Source organism: Pseudorasbora parva, chromosome 1, assembly GCF_024679245.1.
Source record: "Pseudorasbora parva isolate DD20220531a chromosome 1, ASM2467924v1, whole genome shotgun sequence".
NCBI classification, from domain to species: domain Eukaryota; kingdom Metazoa; phylum Chordata; class Actinopteri; order Cypriniformes; family Gobionidae; genus Pseudorasbora; species Pseudorasbora parva.
In genome coordinates, this window is record NC_090172.1 from 70542612 (window position 1) to 70555063 (window position 12452).

At 37.4% G+C, this 12452-nt stretch overlaps 1 protein-coding gene across 1 annotated transcript; it reads left to right on the top strand.

Annotated features, from left to right (window-relative positions):
- Nucleotides 1–950: 950 nt before the first annotated feature.
- LOC137078144 (mucin-2-like) lies at nucleotides 951–5534 on the top strand (the record flags this gene model as incomplete). The annotated part of the gene is made up of 1 exon (XM_067445302.1): nucleotides 951–5534. A coding segment is annotated over one exon (4584 nt), but the record flags the coding sequence as incomplete, so codon positions are not given.
- Between the last annotated feature and the right edge of the window lie 6918 nt (nucleotides 5535–12452).

Sequence of the window (12452 nt, forward strand, 5' to 3'; positions counted from 1 at the left end):
CAACTCCTTCAACACCTACAACTGAGTCAACAAGCACAACTCCTTCAACATCAACATCTGAGTCAACAAGCACAACTCCTTCCCCATCAACAACTAAGTCAACAAGCACAACTCCTTCAACATCAACAACTGAACCAAAAAGCACAACTCCTTCAACACCTACAACTGAGTCAACAAGGACAACTCCTTCAACACCTACAACTGAGTCAACAAGGACAACTCCTTCAACACCTACAACTGAACCAACAAGCACAACTCCTTCAACATCTACAACAGAGTCAACAAGGACAACTCCTTCAACACCTACAACTGAACCAAAAAGCACAACTCCTTCGACATCTACAACAGAGTCAACAAGCACAACTCCTTCAACATCAACAACAGAGTCAACAAGCACAACTCCTTCAACATCTACAACTAAACCAACAACCACAACTCCTTCAACAACTACAACTAAACCAACAAGCACAACTCCTTCAACATCTTCAACTGAGCCTCCAAGCACAACTCCTTCAACATCTACAACTAAACCAACAAGCACAACTCCTTCAACATCTACAACAGAGTCATCAAGCACAACTCCTTCAACATCTATAACTGAACCAACAAGCACAACTCCTTCAACATCTACAACAGAGTCATCAAGCACAACTCCTTCAACATCAACAACTGAACCAAAAAGCACAACTCCTTCAACGTCTACAACAGAGTCATCAAGCACAACTCATTCAACATCTACAAAAGAGTCAACAAGCACAACTCCTGCAACACCTACAACAGAGTCAACAAGCACAACACCTTCAACATCAAAAACTGAACCAAAAAGCACAACTCCTTCAACATCTACAACAGAGTCAACAAGCACAACTTCTTCAGCATCTACAACAGAATCAACAAGCACAACTCCTTCAACATCAACAACTGAACCAACAAGCACATCTCCTTCAACATCTACAACAGAGTCAACAAGTACAACTCCTTCAACATCTACAACTGAACCAACTAGCACAACTCCTTCAACACCTACGACAGATTCAACAAGCACAACTCCTTCAACATCTACAACAGAGCCAACAAGCACAACTCCTTCAACATTTACACTAGAGTCAACAAGCAAAACTCCTTCAACACCTACAACAGAGTCAACAAGCACAACTCCTTCAACACCTACAACCGATTCAACAAGCACAACTCCTTCAACATCTACAACAGAGTCAACAAGCACAACTCCCTCAACATCAACAACTGAACCAACAAGCACAACTCCTTCAACATCTACAACAGAGTCAACAAGCACAACTCCTTCAACATCAACATCTAAGTCAACAAGCACAACTCCTTCAACACCTACAACTGAACCAACAAGCACAACTCCTTCAACACCTACAACTGAGTCAACAAGGACAGCTCCTTCAACACCTACAACTGAACCAACAAGTACAACTCCTTCAACATCTACAACTGAACCAACAAGCACAACTCCTTCAACATCAACATCTGAGTCAACAAGCACAACTCCTTCAACATCAACATCTGAGTCAACAAGCACAACTCCTTCAACATCAACAACTGAACCAAAAAGCACAACTCCTTCAACATCAACAACTGAACCAAAAAGCAAAACTCCTTCAACATCAACATCTGAGTCAACAAGCACAACTCCTTCCACATCAACATCTGAGTCAACAAGCACAACTCCTTCCACATCAACAATAGAGTCAACAAGGACAACTCCTTCAACACCTACAACTGAACCAACAAGCACAACTCCTTCAACACCTACAACTGAGTCAACAAGGACAACTCCTTCAACACCTACAACTGAACCAACAAGCACAACTCCTTCAACATCTACAACAGAGTCAACAAGGACAACTCCTTCAACACCTACAACTGAGTCAACAAGGACAACTCCTTCGACATCTACAACAGAGTCAACAAGCACAACTCCTTCAACATCAACAACAGAGTCAACAAGCACAACTCCTTCAACATCTACAACTAAACCAACAACCACAACTCCTTCAACAACTACAACTAAACCAACAAGCACAACTCCTTCAACATCTTCAACTGAGCCTCCAAGCACAACTCCTTCAACATCTACAACTAAACCAACAAGCACAACTCCTTCAACATCTTCAACTGAGCCTCCAAGCACAACTCCTTCAGCATCTACAACTAAACCAACAAGCACAACTCCTTCAACAACTACAACTAAACCAACAAGCACAACTCCTTCAACATCTTCAACTGAGCCTCCAAGCACAACTCCTTCAACATCTACAACTAAACCAACAAGCACAACTCCTTCAAGATCATCAACAGAGTCAACAAGCACAACTCCTTCCACATCTACAACTGAACCAACAAGCACAACTCCTTCAACATCTACAACTGAACCAAAAAGCACAACTTCTTCAACATCAACATTGACAGAGTCAACAAGCACAACTCCTTCAACATCTACAACTGAACCAAAAAGCACAACTTCAACATCCACAACTGAGTCAACAAGCACAACTCCTTCAACATCTACAACAGAATCAACAAGCACAACTCTTTCAACACCTACAACTGAACCAACAAGCACAACTCCTTCAAGATCAACAACAGAGTCAGCAAGCACAACTCCTTCAACACCTACAACTGAACCAACAAGCACAACTCCTTCAACATCTACAACAGAGTCAACAATCACAACTCCTTCAACATCTACAACTGAACCAAAAAGCACAACTCCTTCAGCATCTACAACAGAGTCAACAAGCACAACTCCTTCAACATCTACAACAGAGTCAACAAGCACAACTCCTTCAACACCTACAACTGAACCAACAAGCACAACTCCTTCAAGATCAACAACAGAGTCAACAAGCACAACTCCTTCAACATCTACAACTGAACCAAAAAGCACAACTCCTTCAGCATCTACAACAGAGTCAACAAGCACAACTCCTTCAACATCTACAACAGAGTCAACAAGCACAACTCCTTCAGCATCTACAACAGAGTCAACAAGCACAACTCCTTCAACATCTACAACAGAGTCAACAAGCACAACTCCTTCAGCATCCACAACAGAGTCAACAAGCACAACTTCTTCAACATCCACAACTGAGTCAACAAGCACAACTCCTTCAACATCTACAACAGAATCAACAAGCACAACTCCTTCAACACCTACAACTGAACCAACAAGCACAACTCCTTCAAGATCAACAACAGAGTCAACAAGCACAACTCCTTCAACATCTACAACTGAACCAACAAGCACAACTCCTTCAACATCTACAACTGAACCAACAAGCACAACTCCTTCCACATCTACAACTGAACCAACAAGCACAACTCCTTCAACATCTACAACTGAACCAACAAGCACAACTCCTTCAACACCTACAACAGAGTCAACAAGCACAACTCCTTCAACATCTAAAACAGAGTCAACAAACACAACTCCTTCAACATCAACAACTGAACCAACAAGCACAACTCCTTCAACATCTACAACCGAGTCAACACGCACAACTCCTTCAACATCAACAACAGAGCCAACAAGCACAACTCCTTCAACATCTACAACAGAGTCAACAAGCACAACTCCTTCAACATCTACAACAGAGTCAACAAGCACAACTCCTTCAACATCTACAACAGAGTCAACAAGGACAACTCCTTCAACACCAACAACAGAGTCAACAAGGACAACTCCTTCAACATCTACTACTGATCCAACAAGCACAACTCCTTCAACATCTACAACAGAGTCAACAAGGACAACTCCTTCAACATCTTCAACTGAACCAACAAGCACAACTCCTTCAAGATCATCAAAAGAGTCAACAAGCACAACTCCTTCCACATCTACAACTGAACCAACAAGCACAACTCCTTCAACATCTACAACTGAACCAAAAAGCACAACTTCTTCAACATCAACAACGACAGAGTCAACAAGCACAACTCCTTCAACATCTACAACTGAACCAAAAAGCACAACTTCAACATCCACAACTGAGTCAACAAGCACAACTCCTTCAACATCTACAACAGAATCAACAAGCACAACTCTTTCAACACCTACAACTGAACCAACAAGCACAACTCCTTCAAGATCAACAACAGAGTCAGCAAGCACAACTCCTTCAACACCTACAACTGAACCAACAAGCACAACTCCTTCAACATCTACAACAGAGTCAACAATCACAACTCCTTCAACATCTACAACTGAACCAAAAAGCACAACTCCTTCAGCATCTACAACAGAGTCAACAAGCACAACTCCTTCAACATCTACAACAGAGTCAACAAGCACAACTCCTTCAACACCTACAACTGAACCAACAAGCACAACTCCTTCAAGATCAACAACAGAGTCAGCAAGCACAACTCCTTCAACACCTACAACTGAACCAACAAGCACAACTCCTTCAACATCTACAACAGGGTCAACAATCACAACTCCTTCAACATCTACAACTGAACCAAAAAGCACAACTCCTTCAGCATCTACAACAGAGTCAACAAGCACAACTCCTTCAACATCTACAACAGAGTCAACAAGCACAACTCCTTCAGCATCTACAACAGAGTCAACAAGCACAACTCCTTCAACATCTACAACAGAGTCAACAAGCACAACTCCTTCAGCATCCACAACAGAGTCAACAAGCACAACTTCTTCAACATCCACAACTGAGTCAACAAGCACAACTCCTTCAACATCTACAACAGAATCAACAAGCACAACTCCTTCAACACCTACAACTGAACCAACAAGCACAACTCCTTCAAGATCAACAACAGAGTCAACAAGCACAACTCCTTCAACATCTACAACTGAACCAACAAGCACAACTCCTTCAACATCTACAACTGAACCAACAAGCACAACTCCTTCCACATCTACAACTGAACCAACAAGCACAACTCCTTCAACATCTACAACTGAACCAACAAGCACAACTCCTTCAACACCTACAACAGAGTCAACAAGCACAACTCCTTCAACATCTACAACAGAGTCAACAAACACAACTCCTTCAACATCAACAACTGAACCAACAAGCACAACTCCTTCAACACCTACAACAGAGTCAACAAGCACAACTCCTTCAACATCAACAACAGAGCCAACAAGCACAACTCCTTCAACATCTACAACAGAGTCAACAAGCACAACTCCTTCAACATCTACAACAGAGTCAACAAGCACAACTCCTTCCACATCTACAACAGAACCAACAAGCACAACTCCTTCAACATCTACAACAGAGTCAACAAGGACAACTCCTTCAACACCAACAACAGAGTCAACAAGGACAACTCCTTCAACATCTACTACTGATCCAACAAGCACAACTCCTTCAACATCTACAACAGAGTCAACAAGGACAACTCCTTCAACACGTACAACAGAGTCAACAAGCACAACTCCTTCAACATCTACAACTGAACCAACAAGCACAACGCCTTCAACATCTACAACAGAACCAACAACCACAACTCCTTCAACATCTACAACAGAGTCAACAAGCACAACTCCTTCCACATCTACAACAGAACCAACAAGCACAACTCCTTCAACATCTACAACAGAGTCATCAAGCACAACTCCTTCCACATCTACAACAGAACCAACAAGCACAACTCCTTCAACATCTACAACAGAGTCATCAAGCATAACTCCTTCAACAATGCTTATGCTGGTTACTAATCATCTACAGGTACTGTTACTTACACAGCAGAAGCTATACTTTACTCATTGTCAAATAAACATAGCCTGTCTCTAAAATAAAAGTTTACTACTAGTAGACATTGATATTAGTATATTTATGACATAAAGTATACTTAAGAATATACTTGAACATTACTTATTATACCTCATAAAATGAGCTTAACCCTCTAAGCGCCATGGTCGAGTTTACTCAACAATATGCGTCACTGAATAAAACAGCCGATTTTGTCAAATAGGTTATCAAATTTCATTCCACCTCCCCTCCACTAGATGGTAGACATGTCGTACTTCATCCCTGACTCATACAAACATCATGATTCTATACAAAATATACGAGCAAGAGCGCATTGAATCAGTGCAAACAAAAGCGGAGCTGATGTGCGAGTGAGACGTTTTATCAGAGCATTGTCAACTTCAGCGAGTATTTGCATTAGATTATTATTATTACTATTATTATTTTCTAATGGCATCAATAAAAGCTTACTAGCAATAAAGTGTTGGGTCTTCTATTTGCAGACCCTGATTCAAAGGGAAATATCAAAGACGGTGATTGTGAAAGTGAAACTAACCCAAACGTTACACTAAGCACAATTGGTGAATCCTTTGCCCAATGTAGATAGTCCACTGCCCAATGTCACTGGTGGGAACAATATTTCACAGGGTCGGAGTGTTCATCGTGAAGTTAGCAGGTGTGGTAGTGTTGGGAACGCGCTGTGACACGGGGCAGAGGGGCTATTATGCATAATATATAATATATAATATATATATGTGCCCTATATATGGAATCAGAGTGCCTACTGTATGTAGTAAATGCAAAATCTCTACAGCAAAAGCAAACCGCTGCATGCATTCGGTTTGTTTCTACCATGTATTATTAATGATTTAAACAGTTTGTTTACTATTTATTATTTACCTGAACATTCAGTATTGTGCAATATAGCACACTGAAGGTGAGGGACATTTTGGGGGAAGAGAAGTGCTGCATTTTATCAATTAAACATGTAGTTCTTTTATGAAAATTCTATAATCCAAGATTGCCACCACCTTATGACGTCATAATATGCAAATTATATGGCAAAATGTAATCCCTAGATAAATGTAGGGTCATCCTTAACATTTCTCTCATTACAGAAAGTTTCTATCTTTTATCACTTTTAAGATATAGCCTTTTGAAATTAGGATGTCAAGAACGTTTTAGGAAAAAACCTCTGTGTTTAAGTTTAAGTGTTAAAGGGTTAAAGTATACTTTTTTCGCAAGGCCTAGGGTTCTTGGACTTTCCTTCTAATAATTTTCACAGTAAATGGTAAATAAGGTAGTTCATAGCTTTTACTGAAAGCTATACATATGACAGTATTTCACACTGAAATTACATACATGGCGATGTTAAACTGTACACAATTCTTCACTCTACAATAAGTGGTACCTTTTATGTTTTCAGTACAGCAGTCCTCAAGATTTATTCTCTCATTGCATTTTTTTTTTTATGGTGTTAGCCACACTTTCAACCATTTTAATTTTCTCTGCCATCTCTACAGGAAACAAGAGACCCCATGACAACAAATTCCAAGCCAATATCAATGGACACATCCTCGACTAATACCAACACCTTCTTAAACCCGCTTTCTCCATCATCTCTTCCCACAGCCATAAGCAATGAGTCAAACTCTTCTCATGAATGTGTGACCCCCACTTTAGCTGATGAACACAGAAACTCAAGTTTGGGTTTATCCTTTAAAGCAGACCCCCCATCAGATCTAACAAACTCACCATCACAAAACAACATCACTGGAGAAGGAAAGGTTATCACACCACAACTACCCATGTTTAAATATATTATCTTCAACCACCCACTGGTAAATCAAGTCACAATAATGGCCACAGTGTCAAAACCATGAAACAGTCACACAAAACTACTTAAAGGGGAAAGTGTACAGAAACTTGCCATTAAACAACTGTTAACGCAAAGAGCTGTTTCAGCTGCCATTGAACATAGGACGACTTTGCCAGGTATTTCAGCGTCAGTCAGATCATATGACTAAGTGCTTAAATCAAACTAGCAAATAAACAAACAAACACACACACACACACACACACACACACACACACACACACACACACACACACACACACACACACCGAAACAGAAACAAGTGAAGCGGGAAACACATTTTGAAGAACCGGTTTAAAGTTGCAAGACCAATGCTCGTTTCAACAACAGATCAAATATAATAAAATTTGTCTTATATGTAGAAATATCTTTAATATATTTTATATTTACAGATCTGTCGTTTTTGTAAAAACCTGTCATGCTATACAGATGATGTAAAACATTTCACCTTTTTTCTAATTTGTGTAATACACTGTAAATTATTTTTTTCAAAGTTGCACATATCTGTCGATAATACTATTTCACATTTCAGTTTTTTTGTAATTATCTGTGAAATTTACTTAATTTAGTAATTTACTTTTTACACGTAAACCCTGCACCATTTTCTGTAGTGTAATCGTGTTTATTAGTATGAATATTGTTGGCTCCTATGGCAAATGTCTTGTGAGTTTTTCGTTTTTACTCTAAATGAATAAATGTGAACGAATGCGTTACTGAAACAATGTTTTTTCAAGGGAAAAGTCCATTCGGATTGACTAGACCTCTTTAGCAGACAGATAGACAGATATGCACACGGCTTACATTATATGGTCATTTAAATAACACTGTTCTTTAGAAGTGATTGAGCAGCCTAGATTTTATAGGTTTAACTTAAGCACCTGTACAACACTCAACAAAACACACCCTTCAAGACAAGACAAATCACTTAGTGTGATTGACAGGCGTGTATCAAACTGCATGCTTAGGGAAGAATGCATTGTTGTACGGTAAGAGATGGAATGCTATAATGCACCACCACTCACTTGTGTCATGTGACTCGAAGCTTATATAAACAATGATTTTGAGGAGAGCAGAACTTTACCTGAGTTCATCAGGGGACTTACAGCTCAACCTGTGTGTATGATATTACCTTCAAAACAAGCAATGGGTTTGGTGAGTTTAATTACCATACAGTATTTACTAATTTTCTTAATTATTTTTATTTGTTTATCATATAATTTAATTTAATTGAAATATTTAAATATTTAATTTGAAGGCGGAGTGATTGTAGTAAATTTCTCCAGACATTAAAAATAAAACTATAAATGTAATAGGGTGCTATAATAAATGCTAAATAATGAGGATAGCATTAGGAACTCCAACAATAATTGCAATCTTAAAATGTATAAGTGTCCTTATCTGTGACAATATTTAAATCAGACACATCATTTTGGTCTACCGTTCAAAAGGGTGGGATCAGCAAGTTAAATGCAATTTTAAAGGATGTTATAATAATCATAAATGTGTTTTGAGCAAAAGTTTCGCTTTACGTTTCTGATAAATTCAGATTTTTTGAAATCTTTATCAAAGAATCCCGAGAATCCTGAAATGTATCAGTTTCCACAGAAATACGAACTGATAATAATCGTAAGTGTGTGTTGATGATCAGATCCTCATCTGAGAATGATTAGTGAAGGATCATGAGACGCTGAAGACTGGAGGAATGATGATAAACTCAGCTTTTTTGCTTTACTGGATCTTATAAATAAATGAAGTAGGACTGCACAATATTGGGGAAAAAACTGACATTGCGATATATATTTAAAAACAATTTGACCTAAGACCGGGAGTCCAAACCTTTTTTTTTTTTTTAAGCGGCCGGATTCAATATTAAGTTCATTATTCTTTTATGTTAGGTCTATAACTGTCTCTAAATCATTGTTCAGTATATAAATTAACCATAATAAAGCATAATTATTTTTCCATATGTTCAATTAAGTTGAGAAGGTCCATAAAGGAAGCGCATTACAATTTTATGTATTGCGTTTTCAGCTGCACTGTCGATTTATACTTTAATCAGAGGCTTTTTTTAAACATCCTTTTAGATTCTGGTTATTAATCAAGTCAAGTCAACTTTATTTATACAGCACTTTTAAAACGATTGTGTCAGAGCAGCTTCAGTGTTAAACAGGACAATACTGCAGCAGAATTAGATTTGGCTGTACAGTCGTTCTGGAGTAAACAGTGATGTTATCAGCTTATTTTAATTTATCAGAGAGAGACAATGCTGGCAGATCAGGATTAGAGTTTATAGAGTTAAATAAGACCTCCTTCATTAATGTTATTTGTATATTTAGTTGAAAACTTTTTTTTTTTTTTCGTCCCCAACTGAGAAAGCCAAGCCATATTAATCAACATTTCTTTTGGTTCCTTGATCTTAAAGACATTCGATGGTTCAGGCGCAGAGATAAGGAGATCTTAATGTGGCTCCAGAAGTAAACTGGTCACATTTTCAGTGGCCCAAAACTATTTTTCTATCAGCTTCTATCATTGCTTAGAACATTCCCGTCTGAGAGCCATAAATGTTCATTTTCAATTATCAAAAACTAAATGTAGGAAACTTTTCAAAAAACAGCTAATAGTTTTGTGTTTAAAGAGGAATATCTGAAGAATAAATCACTGAATAAACACTGAAACTACAGATGGAACTTTTTTCCTTAAAAACTGAAATTGAATACAATAGACCTCTCTGAGTGACTTTGTTTTTTTTCTTCTTTTAAAGTTTACTAAAGTTTCAGTATGGTTCAGTCACAGAGACATTGGGATATCGATGTGGAAATGTGTAGTAATGGTGCTTTATATTTGAAAAATTGGTATCTTCAGAAAGTTCATGAACAAAATCCCTTCTTCCTGAAACGGATTCAAATATTAATATTCATTACATTCTTACTTATTGAAACAGTTTTGAGAGCAGATGAATGTGCCTCAAATTTTTGCAAATGAGGGAAACAAGATACAGTTCTAGTTTCAGTTTTATTTATTCTTCAGGGAATCCTTTTGAATAAAATAAGTATCATCTCTGTGCAAATCTATGAGCCACATTTGGTTTTTGATCGTTAAAAAGGGGTAAAACTCAACCGTTAGCGCATTAAGATCCCCATATCTCAGGGACTGAACCATCAAGGGCCTTTAAAATGAAGGAACCAAAAGAATGTTCATAAAGAATCAGAATCTACAAGGATATTAATATATATGTAATACTTCTTGAGTTACAGGCATGCAAACTTTGGGCAAAAAACAAAAGATGTTCTTATTTCCGTAATTTACTGACAACTCTCCTCAGTTGGTCTGATTCTGCATGAGTGAGCTTCATAGACTGTGGCGCTCTCAACCAATGATGCGCTGAAGCTACACAAGGACCGCCCTCCTCATTTACATGTTGCACACTGAAAAAGAAAAAGAAAAGAAGCAATCAATCAATAAATGTAAAAATAAATGCATGTGGGAAAAATAAATGAACGCATAAATATAAAAATAAATGTAAAAATAAATGTTAAAATTAATTAACAAATAAATAAAAGTTATTTAAAAGTTAAAAGCAGAACATAATAAATTAAGGGAAAGATAATACAACATTTTATTTGATTAAAAATTAATTATATTTATTTTATCAAGTCGTTTATTCTGTTATTTATTTTCCTGTTATCACATTTATTTATCTATTTATGTGTTTTTTAATTTACATATGTGTATATTTATTTATTTATTCATTCATTTATTTACTTATTCGTTCATTTATTTTTTATTTTTTATTTGTGCAGGGTTGGTCCTCCATAAAAATTAGCCGTATAGGCCAAAACTACAATTTGTCCCAGGCTGTAAACATGTTTTTTTCTGCTGTAAAGTTGGGAATTTTAACATGGGCCTCAATGAGATTTTGTTCCCTTCTGGAGCCTGTTTAGGAGCCAGTTTAGGAACTGCCATTACTTCAGAATTGGCTCCAAGAGAGATTGCGGGAGGTTGATATATATATGTGTGTACATGCATATATGTATACATACATTGTTGTATTTTTGTGTTGTTGTGTTGTGTTTTATGTCAATGTCACATTACATTTTATTAAAGTGATGATAATTATAAATGCAAACATATTGCGTAAACCACATTATAATATTTTTGTTTCTTTTTTAAATGTTGCTAAACCAAAAGAGGTTTAAAACAATTTGTTATAAATATATGCAGTAAATATAATCAATGTACTCATTGCCGGAACAACATTTGTGTTGGTATAAAAAGAGGCAGAGTGGAGTTTTATAACAAATATCGTTTTATTGTTGCCTCAGTTATGCATACAGGAATAACCGTAGTAGCTGCTGTTCTGTTTGCAGAATTAACAGACTTCCTCTGTAGTTTGTTCTCCTAACTCAAACTTGGAGAGTCTGATCAAATAAGGATGCAAGTCTGAAGTTTGCGTACTTAGTTTTGAGAAACAGCCAAGATTGTTCTGTTCCTTACGTATTTTCTGATCTTATGTATTGTATGTTTTTAGGTAAGCTACTTGACAGCTTCGAAAATGAGCAGGAAAGCACTAATCATCACAGTGCTAAGTTTAGGTACGTAAGTTACTGATCATGCCAATTCTTGATTTCTCTTATTACTTAAGTGTGACAATTACTCTATGATCAATGTACTCTTTTATTTTTTAACAACAGTATTTTGTAGTGCCATTACTCAAACTACAAATGTAACATCAGCAGCCAATGCAACTTCTGACCCTACAACAAATGTAACATCAGCAGCCAATGTAACTTCTGACCCTACTACAAATGTACCATCAGCAG